Source organism: Carassius gibelio, chromosome B14, assembly GCF_023724105.1.
Source record: "Carassius gibelio isolate Cgi1373 ecotype wild population from Czech Republic chromosome B14, carGib1.2-hapl.c, whole genome shotgun sequence".
In the NCBI taxonomy this organism is placed as follows: domain Eukaryota; kingdom Metazoa; phylum Chordata; class Actinopteri; order Cypriniformes; family Cyprinidae; genus Carassius; species Carassius gibelio.
This window is the reverse complement of record NC_068409.1, coordinates 28,756,657-28,782,808: the sequence shown is the minus strand read 5'-3', so window position 1 is coordinate 28,782,808 and position 26,152 is coordinate 28,756,657. Positions and strand designations below refer to the sequence as shown.

At 35.5% G+C, this 26,152-nt stretch overlaps 1 protein-coding gene across 2 annotated transcripts in view; it reads left to right on the top strand.

Moving 5' to 3' along the window:
• The window catches only part of LOC127971150 (follistatin-related protein 5-like), a 111,818-nt gene that overhangs the window by 72,252 nt on the left and 13,414 nt on the right, over nucleotides 1-26,152 (top strand). For both annotated transcript variants that reach the window (XM_052573979.1, XM_052573978.1), the window contains exons 7-12: nucleotides 4,468-4,634; nucleotides 10,105-10,225; nucleotides 13,298-13,459; nucleotides 14,658-14,792; nucleotides 25,512-25,538; nucleotides 25,615-25,733. In XM_052573979.1, coding sequence (XP_052429939.1) covers nucleotides 4,468-4,634; nucleotides 10,105-10,225; nucleotides 13,298-13,459; nucleotides 14,658-14,792; nucleotides 25,512-25,538; nucleotides 25,615-25,733 — 731 coding nt within the window. The remainder of the gene's footprint in view (nucleotides 1-4,467; nucleotides 4,635-10,104; nucleotides 10,226-13,297; nucleotides 13,460-14,657; nucleotides 14,793-25,511; nucleotides 25,539-25,614; nucleotides 25,734-26,152) is intronic.

The window sequence follows — 26,152 nt, the reverse complement described above, 5'->3', positions numbered from 1 at the left end:
ACATTGACACAGCATTAAATGTCTGGACAACACCTTTCATAATATTTTTATACATCATTCACAGTATTGTGATATTATCAGTGCACCATATTTGTTTAGGCTTTTTTATACCATTTAATAAACTCGTCCTCTATTTCTGTTTCTCTTACTGACATACACATAAACAAATACTCATCTTGCATTCCTTGTTCTGAAAAATACATTTGCCTTTTAATCCTACAGGGAATTGTAAAACGCAGTGGCTTGCCCTGGAGCAAATTCCAAATCTATTAAGTCAGAAAATATTGTAATTGAATGGCTAGGCAGGATATTACTGAAAGCCAGAGATGGAGTCAGAGTATTACTCACACATACACATGGCCTGATTTGATGAGAAGCTGTTATTCAGTTCACGCTATATTTATTACAATCATTAAAGGTCTTTTTCTTATTTTATTTAATTTTTTTGCCAAGGACAACAGGGTAAAAAGATGAAGAGAGAGTTTATACGTACTTAAGAACAGATCACCCATATTAGAAGCTCCAAAAGTGACATGAGACAGCACCATTTGTGTTTGTGTTCAATGAAAAATGTTCATTGGATATTTTAAGGGTCCCGTTCTTCGTTATCCCATGTTTTAAACTTTAGTTAGAGTATAAATAATATCTGTAAAATTCAAGATATAAAATTCAAGTTCAATGCCAAGCGAGATATTATATTTAACAGAATTTGCCTACAAAAAACGACCCGTTTTAACAGAAGTGTAATACTCGGCAATCCAATTAATTTCATTCAATTTCAAATCATTCAAATTTTATATATGCACCCTGTTTGCAACCTTAATTTACATTAAATTAATATTCAGCAACTGAACAATGTATAAAAACAATGTATAAAAACAACAGCAGCACTAAAGACTGCAGTAATAGATGCTGAAAATTTTGCCTTGCCATCACAATAATAAATCAATTTTTTTATAATATTCAAATATAACAGACTTGTTTTAAATTGTAATAAAATTATGGTTTTACTTTGCTTTTGATCAAATGTATTTAAACTTTATTTCAAAAGCATTTAAACAAAATCTTTAATATTTATATTTTATGCAAGTCTTCTGAAGACTTGTGACAACTGTTTATGTTAAAGGTCCCATTTTTCGTGCTTTTTTTGAAGCTTTGATTGTGTTTACAGTGTGCAATACAATATGTGTTCATGTTTCGCCTGTAAAAAAAAAAACAGTTTAAAAACAATTTAAAACAAGTCTGTTATATTTGAATATTATAAAAAAATTGATTTATTATTGTGATGGCAAGGCAAAATTTTCAGCATCTATTACTGCAGTCTTTAGTGCTGCTGAGTTGGTGCAAACATTTTCTTATTATTATCAATTTTGTATACTTTTATGACACCTTACGTTGTTATAGCATCTTAGAGTGTTAACAATCTCCACTTTTCTTGCATAAAAAAACAGAAGCTCTGTAACTAGAAATAAGAAATGAATATGTAAATAAAGACAAAAATGGAAATATAATGATGTGAGAGAAATATCAAGAGTAAAGTGCTGCCTTTGTGTATTAGCTATGCAGTTACTTCACGAGAAATTGCATTTGATAGTCATGCTGTTTTATTCCCCATTACTGGCATTTCCAGACAATGTGGCATGATCTGACAACACTCAAAAAATGATTGGTTGACAGGTATGAGGTTATAAGGAAAGGAATAAATAGATTTACCTCGATACCGCAGAGGAAATTTACAGTCTAACAGTCTTCTTGGTTTCCCACAATTCATTCTAGGAGTTGGTATTTCTGCATTCCTGTATTCTGTATTCTTTAGAATTAATTTTTCCATACTGTTCTAAATGCCCCAGTTTGATAAGTCAGCAAGAGATTATTCTCTTTGTTCACACCACTTCATGAAATATGCTTCAGCTTGTCTTTTTGCTCATGTATTATAGGTGCTGGAATGGGAAGCTTTTTCTGAAAGTTGTTGCGTTCATAATCGGTCAGGGAAAACAAATGCAGCTCTCAGACACATGCTGTCTCGTTTTTCAATGGCTCACTGTCTGTTCTACTGAATGCAAACAGAGATGTCCTCACTCCTAATTTACAAACCCTGTTGTAGAGCTGTGATTTTTGTTTCGTTTTTTAATTAAAAAATAAATACAACTATATTTTTACAGATTGGAACCAAGAACACTTCGTACTGTAAGCAACAAGAAAGTTCTGTGTAAACAGTCTGTGTAAAGACCTTTAAATGGTGCTTCAGAAGCACTTATGCGTCACCCTTGCAGTGTAAATTTGGCTTTGGAAGATTTGGAATGAGCAAACTTTAATACAGACCTGATCTCTGGATAAATACATGAAAAGTGAAGCTCATGCATTTGTGTTATTGTGCATACTCTCAGACCTCTTTCATAACTGCTCCATGGAAGTATTCCCTAAAGCAGAAAGTGTGCCATGCAGAATGAATCTGGCATTAAATGAGGATTGCTAAAGGTGCACCAGCGCTATACTGCTGTTATCCACTATATGAGCTGAGAGTAACACAATGAATAAGAGACATTACTGACTAATCTGGTAAATTAGCTTTAAATGAGAGCACAGCGCTGAAATGCAAAATTGCCGTTTGCGAGGCGAGAGGCATGTTTGTCTTGTGTGCAAGCTGGTTATAATTCCCTGGATCTTTAATTGCATAATCATCTGAGATACCCCAACCCATGTACTCATTTATTTTTTGCCGCAGCTTGATTATGTTTTCCACTTGTATGCGTCTCTATGCATGAATGTAATTAAAATACCTGGGAAAACCATTTTAGATGTCATTGACGTGATCATGGGAAGGAAATCAAGTCAATCAAGATTTAATGCAATTTAACTGGGGAAGCTACTTTAAAATTACAAGACTACAAGCATGTCATTATATGAAGTATTTAAATTAGTTTGCCGTAAGATGATGACTGCAGGACTAAAAAAAAAAAAAATGTTTTTATCTGCAGTATTTTTCTGCTTTATTGAGGGCTTTTCATTTTTTATATTTCTGTATTTAATAAAAAACAAAGAATTATTTTTTTTAGATGCTACTGGAAAATTTAGTTAAGTTAGTAGATAGATAGTTACTAAGTGTTGAAATGTTTCTTTTTTGCAACCTCATTTTGACATTTTTCTGATCTCTCTCATTTAAAGGCTGGTCACTGTCTGATTTATGAGTGGGTGGCCTTGGCTAACCCAAAAGGTCAGGGTACAGCTCCACTGAAAAGCAAATGAAGAGACCTTACCGTAATTAGACCACCAGAAATGTTTGGCACCTGGCTCTGTTATTCCTTTTATACTGTATAAAAACTGAGAAATTACATTTGAGGATCTTTTAACAGCTATCCTATTTATGACTGAATGACACTGTTGAGTCTTGACTGAGGAGATAATTATATTCAAATTAGATGTTAAGTTGAATGGTTTTTACTTGAAATGAAGCTGTCATAATGAATTGTCGTGTATGGTTGGCGTTTCTTCAGAAAGGCTCGTAGGAGCAGCCGTTATTTTCTACTGTCATTAAAATCTTAATTTCAAAACTAAATGACACTATCAGGAGACACACTCTTAAAGCAGCACAAAGCCTATCGACATCATTATAAAGAGTGTTATGAAGCTATGAGTCAGACTGTAAAGCCATCTCAGTGCTTGCCTTGGGCAGTACAGCAACTTGAGCTGTATTGATGCTTGTCAGATTCATGGAAGCATCAGAGCTGATTGATGGGGCTCATAAATAGATTTCGGGGTCAGGGGTTTGTTTGCTATCCTTGTCCTGCTCCAGGTGTGAGTTTGTTTGTATATGAGAAAGGTGGTTGCTGGCATTTCAAAGTTCAAAGTAGATTTTTTTTTTTTTTATCTAGTGAGCTATCTATGCAGAGAGGATTTTAAGGCAATAAATGCATGCTTCCCACAGATAATTATAATTATTAATAATATTTATTTATATTTTACATTTAGAATTGAATTTATATATGTATAAATATATGTATAAATTAAGTGTATATTTGTATTTATTAGTTATTTATTTTTGTATAGCTTTAGTTTAGTTTAGTTTAGTTTTAGTAATTTAGTAACTAAAACTTCAACATTTATTTATTTATAACACTTTTCTGTCTAATATTTGTTATTTTATTTAAGCTTTATTTCGGTTCCCAAAAGATTTTCAATAGTTTTAGTTTTGTTTAAATTTTAGTTAGCAATAACAAAAGTTAATTTGTGTACTGTAAATATCAAAAGCAAAACTTGATCACATCAGCAAAAGCAAATTTTAAGCAGTGGTTTGAATTAACAGCTCTAATATTGCTATATAGTATATTTTTTTAAATACATGTTTTATTCTTTAATAGTCAACGTGCAAAAGCCTCTGTGTGTTTGTGTGTGTGTGTGTGTGTGTGTGTGTGTGTTCGGTGGGGGGGAGCTCATATTAACCCACTCTTTCTCCCTGTTGTTTCTCAGAGGTCTATCAGCTCGACCTTCCTGAAGACCAGAAACTGAGTGTCACCACAGTAACAGTGGGTCAGAGTGTCGTGCTCACGTGTGCCATCACAGGGGACCAGCGACCACCAATCATCTGGAGACGAAACAACCATGCCCTCAACATGCTGGAGCTGGAGGACATTAACGTGAGTGGCGCATCCCTTTCACCTTATTTCATCTCCGTCACACTCTGCTTTTACCCGGTCGAGTGTGTGTATGTACAAGCCATCTGGAAAGCATTTCAATCAGCTACCTTTTTAAAGCTGCTGAAAGCAAGTGGTGGCACTTTCAAGCCTATAAAATGACACACAAGTGCAAACGCACGTTCTGCAGCGGCCTTGTTTTGAAATGATTTGACATGGTGTGGGATCATTCGATGTTCAACCTAATTCACTTCATCTCTCTTAATGTTCCTTAAACTCGGTTGAGCTAGCGTTAAAGAACGAGATGCAAACCAGGTGGGATTTCACCAAAGAAACCCATAAATAACACAATAAGAGCTTTTCAGATGTTTTACAAGTGTTTTACAGTTGTGTCACGCTTCAACTGTAATATATATTTATTACAATAACCTTAACCATCCCTTGCTGATGGAACATGGCCCCATGATTCCAAATTGAGATATGAGTGATGTTTTTAAATGTTCACGCTGTAACGCATCATCACTCAACACAGCTACAGCTCAATAGAAAGCACATTAGTGTAAATGAGGATTGAGAGAGAAGATACTCAAGAGAAACTAAATTGGTTTGGCAGTCTTTTATGATGCTTGATTGAGCCAATATGAAATGAAGTCATTTAAGACGAAAAGAACGGTTAAGAAAAGAATTAAACAGAAGTACTTAAATAAATGAAAGCAGCATAGACAATATTGTATGTCTCTCTGGGGATATGCTGCAGGGAAGAAACTAGCATAAATGTCTGAGTCTGTCTACCATAAATGAATACAATTTCATTAAAGTGTTCAATATATTTGTGGATGTAAGTTTGTGAGCATGCCGTCTGCCTAAGAGGAAATTTGTATTCCCAAAACACTACTGTTTATCCTAGCCATATATTATCATGAACATTTCCATTGTCCTTGACTTTCATTTCATTTTTTTCTTTTATTTTAAATTTGCCTAATATAATGTCGAGTAAATCTGTGCTTTCTTCTTTATGTTGCAGTGTACATTTATTTCTATTGGGAGTGTGTATATTTGACCAGCCAAATGCTTGGCTCGCTGGGGTATTCATCAGTCGAGTCAACACTAGCCTCTGTGTCATCCTTAATATATTAAAAGTTTATGAGGCCTTTAAATGAGGAAGGAGTCTGTGGCTGCCAAGATCCATCTGTAGAACCTTTAACCTGCAGTCACTACCACAATATAAGCCAGACGGGACATGCACACATGCACACAAGATGGTACAGTAACATCTACATGAATAATCTAAAAGCTCAGAGGAAAGCTCTGAAAGCCATAGACAATCCTTTAGGACAGCAGAGCTGGCTGAACTAAACCAGAAGATGCAGAAAAACATTCATGTACCTTTGAGGTATCCTGTATTCCCAGAGCACTTAATGTCATCATGTCATGTCAAGGCATGTTGCATTAACTTTTTTTTTTTTTCAAGTATAGATGGGGGAAATGTTAAGTTCACTGAATTTTATTTTTATTATGAATATTTTATCTTTCTTTCTTTCTTGCTTTCTTTATTTCTTTCTTTCTGTTTAAGTCTGCTGTCGGAGAGAACATCATTAATCCAAGTACTGTATAGTTAGAGGTAATTTCATTAAGTTTAGTGAATCCCATCTTCATCTAAGAAAGCATCTTCCACACATTAATGTGCTGAAAATGAGGGCTCTTGCTGAGCATTGTGTCATGGGACGCAACTGAGACCACCACATGCCCATTATTATGAACTGCTCACTGAATACATTAAACAAAAGAAGAGGATTTAGAGACTAAGGTAGAAGTTGTGGGTAAACCATTAATAAGGATCAGCAGGAAGAATTGTTTGAGCTAGCATATAGTTTCACACCATTGTCCTCTGTATATTTCCCTTTCAACATTCCTCAAAAAGATAAATGATAAAATAGAAAAACCAGCATTTAACTTTGCATGTTGACATTTTCACTTTTGCACCTAAAATCATTCTTGAGACTGAAAGGTTTTTGTTTGGATTGATTTCTTTTCTGCAGATCCCCTCTCAGGTAGGGTTATGTTTTTGGGTCTGCATGCCTTTAAAGGGTTTGTTAACCCAAAAATGAAAGTTAGACTATGTTTTACTCACCCTTGAAGCATCCTGGGTGTATATGACTTTCTTCTTTCAGAGTAATTCAGTCGAATTTATATAAAAAATTGCCCTAGCTATTCCAAGCGCTATCATACCAGTCAGCAGGTGTTGTAGTTGAAAAGTCCACAGGATGTTAAATAAATTGCGCGCATTCATAATAAACATTTTTGTAAGAAAAATATCCATATTTCAAATGTAATAAACACTTTTCTCTCACTTTCATTATCTGTTATACGCAGAAACCGGGGGCATGTATGCACAGTGTGTACGCCTCTGAGATATGCTAGTCTCACGAGTTTGTTTATAGGAGCAAAGGAAGCAAAGTTTCCTTGCTTTCGCAAAGGAAAACCAGTCTCCTCTTGGTTTACATCAAAATCCTCTGACAGTTTTCTTTTCAAATCCTCAGTTTTTGTTTCTAATTTATCACTAATCAAGCAGCACAGATGTCTTACGTCATCTGCCCGGAATGGAACGGAATAGCTTCCACGTATGACAGATAACGTAAGTGAAAGAAAAGTGTTTATTGCATTTGAAATATGGATTTTTTTTTTTAACAGAAAAACACATGGATTCACTACAGGAGGCCTTTATTCACCTTTATTCATGTGCGCACTTTATTTGACGACTTGTGGACTGTTCAACAGAAACACCAGCTGACTGCAATGATAGAGCTTGGAATAGCTAGGACAATTTTTTTTATAACACTGACTGGATTCGTCTGTAAGAAGAAAGTCATAAAAACTTAAGATGCCTCGAGAGGTGAGTAAAACACTAGCTAATTTTCATTTTTGGGTGAACTAACCCTTTTAGCTGCTACAGTGATAGAACCCTGAAGCTAATCACTTCTAACACCACAGTTAACCCTCGGTGACTCACAAATCTGAAGACCAGGTTAAGGTGCCTGCACTATTGAGCTGGTTCAGAGTCAAGGGAAATGAAGGAGCTGGTGGTTTGCACTCTTCAGCACTTCTTCAGGACATCCTATTTCCCTGTTCATTTACCATGAGGGTTAAGATGCCATATCCTAGCCTTTTGCAGTGGTTTGCCATATATCATATCCTCGATAAAATACACTCCAAACCAGCGTGGAGGAAATATGTTGAAACTGATAGTTTTAAATAAATTAACAATTGTATAAGGTTATGAATTATAGTTACTATAATATGGAAACTGCAACATTTAACTAAATATGTAGCTGTAAAATCATTGTCTGGTTGGTTTTAAAGTTCCATGCATAATATAATGTCATGTTAAAACCAGTAATGTACCATCATTCTACACTGTGATTCATTAGGTAGAAAAGGAGTTATTGTTATGCTACTAAGTGTAACTTAGTTGCATCACTATTTACAGTTTATCTCTCCCACATTCACTATGGCTTTGTGTGCATACATGTGTTCAAGTTTTTATAGTCTTACTGCATCATTCTGCAGCCTAATCAAAATTAACATATTTAATCAGAACCATCTGAATTGTCCTTGAATCCATCTGACCTTGTAAAAACAATGGCGTTTGAATACATTAGCTTCATTGGGTTTTGTTTGGACATTGATGGCGTTTCTCTTCAGCCTTTGTTGTCTTTGATGCTGCTTGTTGCTTTACGCACTCGTTCTTCTTTTTTTTCTATTCTAATCATTAGACTTTCAAATGACTGGCGCAATCTGATTTTATTTCATATTCAGAGGCTCCTCTGTTTTGCCTCTTTTTAAAATGCTCTTTTACTGTACCGCTGTTTTCACTCGTTAAGAGCACATTGTGAGGAAAGGGGCTTGTTTATTTGCATGATCAAGGTCATGGCCTGTAGTGAGCAGAGTTTTACATCCTTACTGGTGCATATTAACACACAGCCAAACTGCTGTTTTTCCTTGATTGTGCTGTTAGAACTATGTGGCTGTGTAGAAACAGAATTTTTAATGTCTAAATACTTTGTCTGGCACAATAGTGTCCACAATGCCTTTGAATAGTTCCAAAAGTATTTTCATCAACAAAAAAATGGTTTAAAGTCAGTTATTTCTATCTTTTGCTGTAGTGTGTCAGTAGAAATATCAGTTTACATTTCCAGACATTCCTTTTGCCATTAATTGTAATAATCCAGTATGCAGAAGGAGTCTGACAACAGCCATAGCCACATCTCACCATCCTCCAGTCTGTCTGGAATGACAAAACTGAGACAGGCTAAATCCAGAAGAGCACGGGCAACATCTCCAAGATGCTTGAAGAAATCTTCCTACAAAGCTACATTACTTTGAAATGTTTTAGGCACTTGTGTAAAAATGCTGTAAAGTGAGGGTGCTTTCAAAAATTATGCCATAAATTTTCTTTATCGATTAACTTTGATTAACTTATCAACATTTTGTGTGACCACCCATCATGTTTAAAGCAGTGTTTGCCCTAAGTGCTCTTGCACAGTTTTTCAGGTAGCTTGATTCTTGAACCGTCTTAGGGATGTTGCTACAGATCTTCTGGATTTAGTCTGTCTCTGTTTTCTTCTGATTCTTCATGTAATCCCAGACAGCATATTAATTTGGGGGATTTTCTTAACAAGTATCATATGCAGTTATTTTCAATATATAATTATTTTATCAGTTGGCAGCCCTAATTATTTGCTTATTTTCAGTATGTAATTCTTTTATCAGTTGGTAGACCTAATTTACATTTTATGTTCTCTAAAGTCTCCATAAATACACTGTGGCTCAATTTCTCTCTTGCTCCCATTTTAAAGAGAGCGTTCATCAAAATATTTAAATTCTATTATTTATTCACTTTCTTTCATCAGCAGAGCACCAAGCAATGAAAGTCAGTTGGACAAAAAAACAATTATTTTCATTCCTTTGTGTTCTGCGGAAGTAAGAAAGCCATACAAAAAGCAGCTGCGTGAGTAAATGATGACAAAATGTAGATGTTTTTTGGCTGAACTGTACCTTTAAGTTTGTTGTTTTTCTTAGAAGCAGTGTGAGGCGAATAAATGGTGTGTGTAGAGCTTTAATGACGGCCTGCAGCAGAACTGATGCTAATGTCCGATACAATCTGCTCCTATTGATTACCCTGTTTTTTAACTATCCTCATTCTCCTTTTCTTTCTCTCTCAGTCCCTCTGTGTTTTCTTTTCACTGTGTCATAGAGTGTTACCGCAAGCTGCTCTCTTTTCTCTCAGCAGTCCAGTATCTGGATGCTTGATTGCGCTTCAACATTTTTATTTGCAGATTAATGCATTCAAGCTAACGTTGATTATAGGACCACACTCTGACATTTCCAGCTCTGGGCTGTTGTTTGCACTTGTGTGTCGTAATCTTTCACTCTGTAAGGTCATGGTGATGGTAGTTTTGTGTATTTTTAACAGGATTTCGGAGATGATGGATCACTGTACATTACCAAGGTGACCACTACGCACATGGGCAACTACACGTGCCATGTAGACGGCTACGAGCAGCTTTTCCAAACGCACACCCTACAGGTTAATGGTATGTAATGTACGAGCGCATTCACTTGCATTATTAATCAAAATCATGTTTTCCAGAGAGCTGTATAATAAGCATTGGATTTAAAGAAATAATGAATGGAATCCAAAATGAAACATGCACTTTACTGTAGCTCACTCAATATTTATGTTCACTTCAAGCACACAACACAACTTGACAGCTTGCATTGTAATCACATGCATACATGTACATTGTATGTGGCATGTTGTATACCATACTCACATTCCATGCTGTGAAAAAAAAAAAACAATTGAACTTGCCTCCAAAGTTGTTGCCTAGCAATTAATCGTGGTCAGATCTGTGATGAAATTGGAAATTAATTAGGAGATGATACATGTGCCCTTTTTGTGTTTTAAGTAACAAGGGCACTAGTGCTTTCCTTAATTATGCTTCTGGGTGACCAAAAGGATTGGAGTATTGCTTGGTTTTATTTTTTTCAGAGTCCTCAGTCAGTTTTTTTTTTTTTTTTATCTGTGTAGTTTAATTTGAGCTAAAGCATTTCCATTTCTTTATAGCAGACAAACAGTTTTTAATTAATGTCCTGCATGGCACACGTAAATGACCACCAACCTTTTGGTTTTCATTTGTAGTCCTTAGAGCCTTTTATCATTTATAATAATGACAATCTAATCATGTTGCTTTGTTTTCCAGGCAGGGGTTTGTTTTATTGCTAACTGAGGTGAATATAATAAACGTAAAAAAAGAAAGAAAGAAAAATATTAATAAGCCTCTCTGCGAAGGCTATCTCTGTTATGTATGTATGAGTATGTATACTGTATACATATATAGTGTGAATGGGTGTGGGTGTCATTTTCTGTTATTTTTAAAGACCCTAAGGAGCACATAGATGTATGAGAGCGGTGTAAGCTGGGGAAATGAAAAGGGTCGGACAGGTTCACAGAGACCTGCTGAGTCTCAGAGGTGGTGAAATGGAGAGGAAACTCTAATCGAGGACACTGAAAGCTCATCAGCACTGACGCACATACACAAGCTCCAGAATAACACACACTTCTCGCTGCCGCATGTAATGGACACGTCCGCACACCAAGAGAGACAAAGACAAACATAAACTAATAAATCTGACTCTCAATTTCACGGAGGAACAAATACACACAGAGAATTTATCCGGTCCAGTGATGGTGGACTTACACGCTGCCAAGCCAAGGCACTTGCTTATTCTCACAGAAAATCAACACTGGGGAAAACAACGAAAATGCGGGCGGAGGAATAAAAGGAGGGAGATTGGAGGAGACAAGGGGCCATGAGAATTTTGTGATAGAGCTGTCAGCTTTGATGCGTTTCACACAGGGGACTATCTCAAGTCGATCCCCAGGTAATAAAATACACACAAAGATAGATTCAGTTACACATAGAGACATCTACACACAGAAAGAAAAGTCATTTCGTAAGGATTGTTACCTTTTCTAGGTTGAGCTTAGTAAAGAACAAATCCATATGGCTTTTTTTGTTTGTTTGCTTGCTCGTTTGTTTTTTGCCCATATCAGAGTTTTGGTTGAAGATATTTCCTCACACAGCTATTTTTATGGCATCAAAACACTTGAGTTGTATGAACAATATACGACTCAAGTGTATATATACTCTGGACTATGACTGGGCTTTTGCAGAACCTTGATTCTTTTCTCTTCAGCTGTTGTGTTGTAGATTTGCTGGTCTGCTTGGGATCATTTTCCTGTTGCATCACCCAATCTTCACCAACGTTTGAACTGTTGGACGGATGTCCTCACATTTGACTAGAATATTTTATATTCTAAATATTAACAGAGGAGTTCATGGTCCACTCAATGACTGTGAGGTGACCAGGTCCTGTGGCTACAAACCAAGCCCAAAATCATCAGCCCTCCACCAGCATGTGTGACTTTTGGTATGAGCTGTTTATGCTGATATGCTTGTTAGGTTTTCACCAAACAGCAGCTGTGCATTATGGCCAAGCATCTTCACTTTGGTATAATTTATTCAGAGGTCATTGTTCTAGAAGATTTATGGTTTGTTCAGATGCAACTTTGCAAACCTAAACCGTGCTACCATGTTTTTTTTAGATTGAAGAAGCTTTCTCTTGACAAGCCTTCCAAACATGCCATACTTGTCCCATATTTTTTGTCACCCATTGCTTTTCCACTTTGTTAAATAAACAATGACACAGTGCAATATGTCATGTGTTGTTGTTCATCTGAAGTTTAATTTTCCAAATTTTAAGACCTGGAATGAGCCTGCTAATTTTTTTATTTTGTCCCGATGAGGAAAACCATGGAATATAATAGGATGTCCTTACTTTTTATAACTTGTAGACACGAGGCTGCTGGTCAGGTGCTGTAGGTAAATCACACCCTTGCTGAAATAGATATGATATGCTTTTACTTTCTCAAACTCTGTATCACATATATGCTGACATGCTTTTATACATTTCAATCATGCATGGCTTTGTTTTCATGTGGTTTACTGTTTATCATAATCTGTTTATTACCAATGAGCTGATCTTGGAACACCACAAGGGCCTGAGCTCGCAATTTTTACACTAAATGATTTCTGCTTTCCAATCGTGAGTGAAACTCCACAGTAAATAGTCCCAGGGAGCTTAAGACTCAGATTCTACTCCCTGTGCCTTGAAGCAAAGCATTTCATTAAATCAACCCCCTTTTGTTACAAAATGGTGCCCCCCGCCACTGCTGTCCAAACATTTCTCCCATTTCCTCTCATATAGAGTTCTAAATAAAGTAAACTGGTTAAATCCAGATGCTTATTATTGTTGTCCATATTAGTATTTATTTTTTCTAAGAGTAATCTTTATTTAATAATTAATGACAATTTGGCAACCATCCTCTCAAGCTCATTTGAGTTTCCGTGATGATCTCGTGGCATATAGAGGATTTTTGAAAGTCAAAAGGCAAACAAATATGTTCTTGTAAATAAAAGAAAAAACATATATTTTGCTATTCCTACTATTCAGGATGTTGTTTATTTGTTGATCCATTCACTTTGCTTACAAATCTGTCCTTTCTTGTTTTTTTGTTTTTTTTGTTTGTTTTTTTTATATAGTGCCCCCTGTTATTCGGGTGTATCCAGAGAGCCAGGCACGTGAGCCGGGGGTCACAGCCAGTCTGCGGTGCTACGCTGAGGGCATCCCTGACCCACAACTCTCATGGCTGAAGAATGGCATGGACATCACCACAAAACTCTCCAAGCAACTCACACTTCAGGGTACAAACAAATAATCCATTGAAATGTAATTCTTATTTAGAGAATTTAAGTTCTTTTTAGTTTATTTAAGAAATAAATATTTAGAATAAAAATTCAATTGCACTGCCTAATGAAATATGGAATTTTAATAATAAAGGTGTTTTAAAACATACTTCTTAATGACTTTTCACAGTTTTTTAGATGTGATATTAAGTATACACTACCCTTCAAATGTTTGGGGTTAGTAACACTTTTTACTCTTTTATATTTCTTTATTATATTTTATAACGTAACATTATGCTGAAATTCAGCTTTGCATTGGATGAATACATTTTAAGCTATGTTAAAATGTAAAAATAATAATAATAATAATTTTGTAATAATATTCCATATTACTGTTGTTTTTACTGTATTTTTGATCAAATAAATGCAGCCTTGATTAGCATAAGATATAATTATTAGATGTTTTTTTATTATGTATTATGTTTTACTGATCCCAAACTTTTTAAAATGTAGTAACATTTTATTCTGCATTTGAGTAAATAAACTACTGACAAATGCATAATGTTGTTATATGAACATTTAGTCCCACCGTCAATTGTAAGTGTTTAAATCACTAAAAAGAACAGACTCATAAGAGTAATTTATTGTGTATCCATCCATTCTGGTATGTTTGGCATTGTAGATTCAGTAGTGGTTAATGCAATGCTAAATAAGTAGTGAAGAAAACTCTGTCAGGATTAAAATATAACCAGTTCTGAATTAGAATTCAGGGAATTCCCAAGTCTAATGACAATACAGTTCTCTATTCTCAACAAAAGCTTTAGACTAGCAGATTTCACATTGAAAAAAAAAATGTACCCATATCTTTACACAAAGCCATCGTTGATCTTGTCATTGTGAAGCAGCTTTATTTAGCCTTGATGCCTGCTGGTTGCACTGTAGCAGTGACTGACGTGTTTGTCATGATCTAGATCTTTACTCAATCCCACAATCCCCCCTGTGGGGCCTCTCCTCAACAAACATTCCTCCGACGTCGGCTGTTCAGACTAAAGCTAACATGACAACTTGAGAACACTATAAATGTTTAAGCCAATATCAAACACATTTCTTACCATCCCATTAGAAGAACTTACATAAATAGAACTGTTTCATTCTCAAGTAATTTAGAAGTGATGGTGGAAAAGTTCACTTCAGGCTTTTCTTTTTTCCTTTCCAGCTAATGGGAGCGAGGTGCACATCAGTAACGTCCATTTCGAGGACACCGGTGCCTATACCTGCATCGCCCGTAATGAAGCAGGAGTGGACGAGGACATTTCTTCTCTATTCGTGGAGGACTCCGCTCGGAAAACGTGTATGTATAAGTCATGAAGTACAGCCCATCTGTCCTTATGATGGAACTTCACTCCCTGTTTCTTTGCATTATTCATCAGACTGAACGTTAATAGTTTATAAGCTTCAGAAAACTATAGATAAAAACAGAAGGAGATGCAATATGGAAGAAGAGTCCCAGAGGCCAGATATTTCAATATTTGTCAGCAGTTTTATGGCACATGTATTAAAATGTTATAAAAATGTTAAAATATATATATAGGGGTGCACATCATTTTCTCAGAAGAGAACCTGTAGATTTGGTTTGGTCCTCACACTGCGTATATTGTGACCCATTAAATGCAACTATAACAAATGAATTAATAATAGTTATAATATTATAACACTTTATTTATTTCGTTTTTTTTTTATTAAAACATAGTAAATAAACTAAATAATACTGTGTTATAATATTATTTTAAATAAAATTCAATCCTATTATTAAATACAAATGCATTTACTTATAGTAAATAAACGTTAAAAAAAAGATGCTAATATTTACTAGTACTTTGTTTGTTTGCCTCTTTAAGAAGAATCGCTTTATGTATTCCCCAATTTTAATTTGCTTTGGGAAAAAAAGCATCTAAAAATAAATGAACAAAAGCGGTTTCATCATATTCAAACTTAAAATCAGCATTTTTATTTTGGCAGGTTGCCGGCAAGTAATTATACGTGCTTCTGGATTTAGCGCTGCTTTTTAAAGAGTGTCAGTGGATGAATGTCACAGTTTTGTATTGTGCTTTGAAAACTGCATGGAATAGCCTAGATTTATGCTTTCAGGTTGAAAATAAAACTTATATAGTACAGTTTGTGATGTAAAAAAGTAATTGTGCATTAACAGCTGTCAACCATAACACTTTTTTTTTATGTCCACTTATGTGCACCCCTGTATATATATATATATATATATATATATATATATATATATATATATATATATATATATATATATATATATATATACTTATATACACACAGTACACTTTACTGTCACTTTTGATCATTTTAATGTGTCCCTGCTGAATAAAAGTATTCATTTCTGACCCCAGACTTTTAAATAGTAGCGTATATGTGCATTTATATAAATGCTTATGGATACAGTCAGGTTTATTGTATTGAAGCCATGAAGTTGTGGGCAGTGAAGGATGCAGAGTAACCTCACAGGTCACCATACACTCATCGGTCACATTTTCTGTAATGGTTTTGTGGAGGTGTTGGGATATGTAGTCCTCAGACCGAGTTCAGGGGTCTAGCTATTGTAGTTTAGCGAGATTTGATCGAGCAATGCACAGTGCACACAGAAGGCCATGGTTTCCTCACAGGTCACAGAGCCTGAGCCAGTGCTGTCTGTGCGCATGCATAATGGATGACAGTATTTACACAGATTCTCTATTGCTCTGCCCACTGATCTGGAGTCAGTTCATCCAGACCCCTTGATCTCTTCTCTGACAGGTGAACTCCGCCAGCTGTCTGGATCAACACTCGCTGTAGACCGTCTCACTCATGGTTTCTCCTCAAGCAGACTAATATGATTTCTATGATCGCTGTGTTAAAGAATATTCTCATAGGCGTGATATAGCAAATCATTTGTACACAATGAAGATGGCCAAATTTGTCTTATTTTGTTGAAATATAATTGTTTTCCATTTAGTTCTGCCCTTCGTAAGCAACAGAAGATACTTGTATGTTTCCCGGTACACAAATTAAGTACAATTTACCTTGATCTTCAAATTCCAAAAGTTTTCACCCCCCAGCTCTTAATGCATCTTTTTTCCTTCTGGAGCATCAGTGAATGTTTGAATCTTTTTAAATAGTTGTGTTTGAGTCCCTCAAATGTCCTCAGTGTGATAAGGTGCATCTCAAAATCATAAAGTCCCGGCTGGAAAAGGTTCAAATATGTAAAGATGCTGGAAAACTGAAGAATCTGCAGGACCTTAAAGATTTTTCTGAAGAACGCTGCTCAGTTTAACTGTTCAGAACAAACAAGGGACTAATGCACAACCATCACAAAACAGAAGGTAACAGAACACAGTATTAAGAACCAAAGGTGCCCAAACTTTTGAGTGGGGTTATTTTAATAATTTCAGCAATTTCTTTGTCTTGTGGAATAAATGTTAAAATATTTTATGTACAATATCTTACTCAGGACAGTACTAAATAAAAAATAAAAAAATATCATTAGTATGATCTCTCTTATTTTTTGAAAATTACTCATATTTTCACAGATTCTGCAAGGGGTGCCCAAACTTTCGGTCCCCACTGTATAGTCAATTAATATTTCTTAGTCAGTACTTAAATGTACAATTACTCTGTAACAAGGACACCTTAAAAATAAAGTGTAACCATAGTAATGCTTTTATAATATTATTATTTTTTATCAATAACAAATATTAATTATATTATGCTTAACTGATCATTAGTTAATATATTCAAATAGAAATGTGAGATAATGTGCTTATTAATGTTTCCTAATGAACGTATTATCTAATGATTTACATTATTTCATGTTAATTAAAATGCTTGCAATGCTTACAGCTTTATTTCAGTTATCGAAAATGATTTTAATAGTTTTAGTTTTTGTTAACAGTAACAGCACTGTCATACAGTGAGCTGAAACTGAATTACTGAGTCAGTGATTTAAACCAAACTGTTGGTTTCATTAAAAAATAAAATAAAATAAAAAAAGAAATTAAAATAATGATTAGAGTTTTCTCTAGGAGATCTAGGGCATCAACATGTTCTATGATTGAAGACTTGTTTTACACACAAAGCTATGGTATAGCTTGCGTAAGTTAAATGGACCACTTTTATGATACATTAATGGTGCCTTTGCTTCACTGTTGAATCATTATTCATTGCATTATTAACTGCAAAGTGCATACAGCTAAATTACTTATAATTCTTTAATCTTCCACGGAAGAAAAAAGGTCATACAGGATTTGATCAACATGAAGGTGAGTGAATAATTAAATGTGGGGTAAACTGTTCTTTTAATGCATTAGTGTGTGTCACGAGTAGCTCTGATACGTCTCTTGTGTTAAAACTGGGCTAAACGGTTGGATTTGATAGTCTGTGCTGTTGCTTTCATTGGGCATGAGAGGAACAATCCTGCACTGTCAGCTGGGGTTTCCACTTGCATTATTCCTGCAACGGCAGGTCTGAACTCATAAGCCTGAGATGATACACGGCTCCCTGCTTCCACAGAGCGCACCAGCCCGGCAAATACATTTCCAACTTGTGCCCAAGCACTACATTTAAAATTGTTCTTATTGATATCAATGATCCTTTAGCCGGCTGCTTCAGCTTTGTGTAATGAATTTGTCCTTGTTGCTGTGCAACTTATGAATGGGAGATGTGGTTTTTATACAGCAAAGTGCATGCCTAAAATTAGCTTCCACTGAGGTTTGGTTACACAAGACGACCACTGATACAGAGCAATAAAAACTAGGACTCATAGCACAAAGTTGTATGTTGGTTGTTGAATGTACAGTGAGGATTACAGCTTCTGAAAGGTTGTAGGGGCGTGTGACAAAAGTAATCGCACATCTAAAGGGCAAAACAAGGTGAAGTTGGTGGACAGCCATTAGCAATTGGGGTCAGAGCTGTTCTACAGGTCAGTGGAGGAAATCACACTGCACTCAGAGGGGGAGATAATAATCTTGGTCCCCTCTCTGTCTCTCTCCTCAAGCTTTACAGGTCAGACAGTGTCCTTCAGCCCAGCCATGGTGCTCTAGAGATCATAAAATTGGATGTCCGCCAAAACATTTAAAGACCCACTGAGTAAAACTAAAGAGCCACTGAGTAAAAGTCTTCCGGTTTTGTTTCTAATGGCCTCAAGTTGAAGTGTGTATTTTTTTCACTGTTAAAAGGCATTGTTTTTTTTTTTCAACAACACATTAAGTTTTATAGCTGCCATTTTCAATTATTGCTGTGTTTCTTTTATTCAGGCCAACATGTTGACTTCTTATATTGACATTACACATTAAAAGTTTGGAACCAATAATAATTTTTTTTTTATGTATCTTATGCTCACTAAAGCTGCATTTAATTAAAAAAAATTAAATAAATAGTAAATTATAGGTAAATATAGTGCATATTATCACAGTTAAATTAGTATTTACTGTTTTTTAATTTATTAAAAATAAAAAAATATTTTATAATATATTGTAAAATATCTTATAAAGCTAAATATACACTATATACACTATTCAGAGTCACATGGTCCTTCAGGAATCGTTCCAAGTTGATTTGGTGCTCGAGAATTTTTTTTCTTCTTTTTCATTTTATTCATGTTGAAAACTTGTTTTGCTTAAAATCCGCATTAAATCAAAATTTAAGATATTTTTTTTGCGCAGATTGCTAGTCTTAAAGTCAACAATTAATCTGTGCAAGTCAATCCTCTGAAAACAATTGTCTTGGTAATCTTTAATTAAATTCTGATCATTTGCTTCCGCTCTGGAATAGCATGCCTTCTCTTATGACGTCAGTTTGATGGATTGGGCAGAATATGTCTAATCACACCCCTCCTACTGTTAATTTGCTGTGAGTGAGAAATGAGAGAGGGAGCGCAAAAATAAAAACCCCGGCCTCCACTCAATATTCCGTTTCAGTTGGTAATACATCACTATACTGAAATCCAGTCGGCAACTTCCGGTTGATGCAGACTTTAATCTTTTTGAGGAAGCAGATTCTTTTTTAATTAAAAAGTTCAAAATAACAAAATAATCGTTGTTTAATACTGCTTGTGGAGAAGGGGCTACACACTTCACCTTTAGACATTAATAGTCCGGCACCAAACAATAGTCTCTCTTGTAAAACAATGCAAACATTCTGGTTCAATTAAGTTGTGAAGCAAATCCTGCCGCAAGTTGCTATCATTAATTATTTGAGTACATCTCTGGTCCCAGAAGAATTTTTTTTAGCGGAAATGTAAGCAGATGTGAACTGAGGACGATTTAAACAGACAAGTGATTTGAGCCTGGGGTGATGCGAAGCACTCAGGTGTGATTGTGCTCATCATCTATGAACAAGAGAGACTATATGCTGTTGCTGTCTTGTCAAGGGGGAAAAAATACTGGCCAAGTATTTAAGGCTGTCAGATAAACACCACCTGCTGTAAACATACAAACAATAGTAGTGCTGATCTCCCGGTGGTCTGCTGCAGCTGTGCACTTGTTGAGTTAGAGGATCCCATGTTTGCTCTGCTGATATCATGAGAGATGGTGAACGCAAATAAAAGAACAGATGCAGAGAAGCAATATGTCTGAGTACCCACAACTCCACAGTCAAACACGAAACCCTTGTTAGCAAAAGCCTCGCCAAAAGCCAAATGTGATGGTTACTTTGTCCATTTATCTACTTTTTTTGTTTGTATCAGGCAGTCTACTGTAGGGATCTTGTCAGATTTATAATTTCACACACTGTAATTTTGTGTTCTGCACTGTCACAGTCTGAACAGTGTCGGCATCTCTTTGCCATTGCATGCTGGGATATAATTTAAGGATAAGTGCGCAGAGCTCTATCCTAAACAAGAGAAATATATATATATATATATATATATATATATATATATATATATATATATGTATATATATATATATATGTATATATAAACAATGCATAGTATGTGGCCCTTTCCTTTCTTTTTAGATTGTTTTTATGAATAGTGTTAGAGTAGTTCAGAATACTTGCCTGAACACTTCATTCACTACAATTTGTCGAAACTGACACAGCTGGTTTCAGTAAATTGGTCTGCTTTTGTATTACTTTGGAAAAGTTCAAATAGCACATACGTCATACAGATCACTTTTAAACTGTATATACTTTTGCAAAGTTTGAATGCTTCAGAATCCATCCATTGTGATGGCATGTAAGGCATTTGGGTTGCATGGAAAAAAACTGGTCAAATAGATTTGGAGCAGCTTGAGAGTGAATGAATGAATGAGAGAATTGATGTTGCTGGATGAAACTTTATAAACTCATGTTTATACTTGTATAAATATAGCCCATAGTTGTAATATACCAAGTGACTGAAGTCGGCATAAAAAAAAGAAGTTTTCTTCTTAATTCTTGTTACCAGTCTTGTACATTGAAGACTGGAGTAAAATCACAGGAATAAAGTACATATAAAATAGTTTTCTATTAAAAAAAATGGTTTAAATTGTATAACATTTCACAATATAACTTACATAGTTGTTGTTGTTGTTGTTAATGAACACCGATGTGCATAAAAGACTTTCAAAAACGTTTACTCACCCCAAAACTTTTATATTCAAATATTATAATTTGTGTTTCATGGTGACTTAACATTTTTTTGCATTTTTTTAGTTTATGTCAGTAATGACTGAGCTGAACACATCCCCTGTGTGCAAAGATGTGTCTAAAGGATAGTTTTCCTGGACAGTTGAACCTTACACTATGTATCACTGCTCTAAGGCAGAAATTAGTGGCTATTTTCTTTTCCTTCTATCATCAAATGTATTTTCTGGAGTCTATTTCAGCATCAGCCCTTCTCTGAGGTGGTGCCCTACACCTGAGGGCATTAACCTCAATATCCAAAAGACTGTAGGAGTTTGTATTAAAGTTTAAAGAAAGCAATACCAGCAAAATAAGGACCCTCCAAACCTACCAAATGCACAGTATTTTTTTCCATATACATGCTACACACCACATATGGTAAAGGTTGCTTCAAAAAATCCTTCAGTCATATAGCATATTCACTTATTGAGACTTCATAATTGTCATAATTAAATCATGTTTGCTTAATTATGCAGGACCACCAGGGGAATTTGCATAATGGAGCATTTTCGTGATAGACGCAGAGTTTCATTCTCAACTCATGAATACTTTGATAGGTCCATGAATGATTCAGAGAGGCAAAGCAGAAACACAGACCCCAGGCATTTGTCTTGATTAGTTTTCCGTTGTGTTGGAGACATAATTAGAGTCCAACACTGGCCCTCACCTGTTTCGCCATCCCAGTCAACTCGTACCACTGCTTGATCTCCCACCGGCAGCATGAAATGTGACTCTGCTGTTGGAAACATAGCGTTTTGGGCAGAGTGCATTTGAGGTAAGGTTCAGCAGCCGTGTACCACTAGCCTGAACCATTCCGATGGATAGAGGAGCTAAATTATGCAAATACAATGTAGAAATGGAACTTTTTAATGAGCTTTTATGAGACAAAATTCTCAAAATAATCATTAAAAAAAAAATAATAATAATAATAGTTAGTTATAGTTTTGTCATGGCCATGACATATTAACTTGTGGGAACGTGATAATATGTTGTGGCCACAAAGTCATTTTGTCAAGGTAACGACATCCTTATGTCGTGGCCATGTAATGTGAAATCATGGCCTCAAGGTCCTATGGTGAGGGAACGACGTCCTTTTCTCATGGCCAAGAATTTAATGTGTAAACAAACCTATGTGTAACACAGATGTGTAAAACATTTTATCCATACCACAGACTTGTAAATATGTTAATTGATTGTGTCTTTTTATTTGATATTTGTATATTATTATTATATAGCTGTAGGCTTCTATAATAATATCATTATATTAACTATATATTTTTGTATTTATTTTTATATATTATTATTTCCCCTTTCAGTTCATGTAGCCCTTCACCTAATTAATGTATTATATAATTAAGATAGTATTTTTTTATTAATATTGTATCAGTGAAAAGTCAAAATGACGTGACATGTGGCCAAGTATGGTGACCCATACTCAGAATTAGTGCTCTGCATTTACCTCATCCAAAGTGCACACACACAGAGCAGTGAACACACACACACACCGTGAACACACACCCGGAGCAGTGGGCAGCCATTTTTTCTGCGGCCGTTGGGGGTTCGGTGCCTTGCTCAAGGGCACCTCAGTCATGGTACTGAAGGTGGGAGAGAGCACTGTACATGCACTCCCCCCACCTACAATCTCTGCCGGTACGAAACTCGAACCCACAATCTTTGGGTTACGAGTCCGATGAGTTCGACCCCCAATTTCGCAAATACTGTAAACGCCTGACAATTAATGATTGTATTCACAGTCATATGTGATAATAAATGTTTTCATATGAGGGGCCTAATGGATAGAGAAATGGACTTGTAACCAGAAGGTCGTGGGTTCAAGTCTTTAGGGATTGAAGGTGGGGTAGTGAATAACCAGCTCTCCCACTGACTGAGGTGAGACCCTTGAGCACAGCTCCGCACCCAAAACTGCTCCCCAGGCACCACAGCATTGGCCGCCCACTGCTCCAATGGTGTGTTCACGGTGTGTGTGTGCATATTTGTTCACTACTCAGTGCTGTGTGTGTGCACTTGGATGGGTTAAATGCAGAGCACAAATTTTTAGTATGGAATGTCACACGTCATGTCCTTTCCTTCATTCCTCAATGAAACATTATATTTATAACAATCTATTAATTGGCTGGAATAAAATAAAATATATGTTAAAATCAACCTTTTAACTGCACTTTCGGTAAAAATTCCAATAAGTCATAGCATAATCATAGCTTAATTGGTATGTCGGGCATTGACAGTAGGTTATTATTTACAAAACTATTTAGAACATTGAGTAAAAAGATGAAAATGAAGGGAAAATAAATCAAATACATAACAGTGAATATAAGAATATAAGCAATAATAATAATAATAATAATAATAATAATAATAATATACAAATATTACAGAAAAAGACAATAAGTTAATGTACTTAAAAGACTGTGGGATGGAAAAAAATGTTTTCTTTTAGGGCTATTTTATTTTATGTACAGTACTTGATGAAACATTTATTTATGATAAACTTCATTCAAATGATTTCTACATTGCGCCCAATACAGTCCGGTAGCCTAGGACTATGGTTAAAGTAATTCAATAATGTAATTATAATTTAAATAATAACTAATATAATTATTTCTTAATTCAAAATAAAGTATTAATAAATCCATCTCTGATAACCCCAGGTAACAAAGGTATATTTACACATTAAACTCGTGGCATTGAGAAAACAATGTCATTCCCTCAACATAGTATCTCGAGGCCAGGACATAAGGATGTCATCCACAATATATTATTACAGTCCAATTTACGGTCAATGTTAATATGGCATTCCCACAATTTAATATCTCATGGCCAACGCAAAACTAAATAAACTGAACATGTCCCCTCCAGGTCACCATAGAAAAGTATTTTATTATCAATATACAAATGACGGTATTTGTTGCATGTTGAGTCTAATGTGTAAAATAAATAGTGTTCCTTTAACACAGAAACTGTATGTACATCAAATATGAATTTACTTTGTACCCAGATCAACACTTTGACTTATTTCACCAGTGTCCATACACCAAGCAACCTCTCACAGTATTTCTGTGATTCTTTATTTCCCCTGGCCGGTGATGAACTGTGTCAATACTGTGTTATTGGAAAAGACTCCAGATCACATTACTTCCAAACCACTCCCTTCTGCTTTCATTTTATGGTGGAGCTCCATATTTCCAGAATCCTTTTCTTTCTTTTTTTTTTCTTTTTTTCACATTTCTCATAATTTGCTGATGCAATGGCAGTATTTTTCACAAAAGTCTTCTAGATTGTGCTGATACATTAACTCATAGAAAAAGAACTCGACTAAGGACTTTTTGAAGATTAACTCTAGCTCCGTTACTGTGATCTTCTGTCTCCTTGAAACGAGAGAGTGGAATGAGAATCTCTTAGTGCAGGGATTGTATGTAGCACAGGTGAATTGTGGGGGATTGATTCGCAGACTGTGAGAGATTGAATCAGATTGCTGAGGAGCAGTTGGAGGTCAAATCTTCACAACGAAACTGCTGTATTGAACAATCACAAAGTTATAAGGAGGAGACTTTGGACGTTATTGACATAATATATTGTTCATTTCTGCTAACGAGTCATATTTATCAATGGATCCTTGGTGACAAATATTGCACGAGCATAATAATGGCATATCGATTATTTGCGGGTAATGGCCATCTTTGTTATTTTTAGCACAAATGCTGAGGCCATCAGGAAATATTTCTTCATAATGGAGTTGTTTTTATTGTAGTTATTAGCAAGTGTATTCTGTACTAAAATGCTTTTGGAATTATTCAGGAGTTAATTGTGTGTGATATTTTTTGGTTATGCTTCAGCTACGCTTTGCTAAGCTACTTGATTGCCATAAGAGCCCTTTTAAAGGTGTTTTATCATTGTTAGTAAGGCATTGATCTCAATCTCCAAAGTTTAAGTGTTTTAAAAGGTAATACAAGTCACAGCTCCAGTAGTTATGGGTAAATATTCATGCTTAATGCAAAGATATACTCTAACTCTCACCCTAATGCACATTGTTTCCTCTGTGTGAACACTGTGGTTGGTGACTGTGTGTGAGTGTATAAATCCCCATAGGCTGACCTCAATGTACAATGCAGACACAGTATTGAGTACAAATGAGCGAGTCGAATCAATAAGCTCCTCAGGTTGCAGAATATAATTACTTGACCAAATCAAACGCAACTCTCAGCATTAAACCACAGCAGGAAAAAAAGTACAAATGTTGTCGCAATAATCTGTGGGAGGTTTTTATAGCCAGAAGTTGTGAGTTCATCTTGTATCTCTGATGGGGTGGATTTAAAAAAAAAAAAAATTGGATGGATAAAGTACAGCAAACATCTCTCACATGAGTCTTCTTTGTGTTGTCTTGCAGTGGCTAACATCCTGTGGAGAGAAGAAGGTAAGTAAGCATTCTGTTTCAATGCAATATTAATGTCTCTTGAGCCCTGAACAAACTTATCTATATCATACTACAGGTCTGGGGATTGGAAACATGTTCTATGTGTTTTATGAGGACGGTATTAAAGTCATCCAGCCAGTGGCCTGTGAGATTCAGAGACACATCAAACCCAGCGAGAAGCTTCTTGGCCTGCAGGTGAGCTGGCGTATAAGACATTTTTAAGCACAACATACAGCATAAAGCATAACATAAAGCCTCTGTTTTCCTTCCTGCGTGCTGTAACCACAAGCAAAGTGTGAAGTTTATGACTGCTATTTATTTATCAGCATTCTTGTGCAATTATTTTACAACAAAAATTATTGATTGCTGGTGTCTGCATGAATTTCTATTTCTTACTTTAAATCAATCCATTGACCCTTTATCATCCATCTATCCATCCTTCGTTCTCTTCTTTCTTTCTTTCTTTCTTTCTTTCTTTCATCCATCCATCCATCCATCCATCCATCTATCATCTACCTGTCTATGCATCCATCCTACTATTCTATTCTTCCTTCATTCCTTCCATCATCTATCCTTTTCTCATTCTTTCCAACATTCATCCTTCCTTCCTTTCC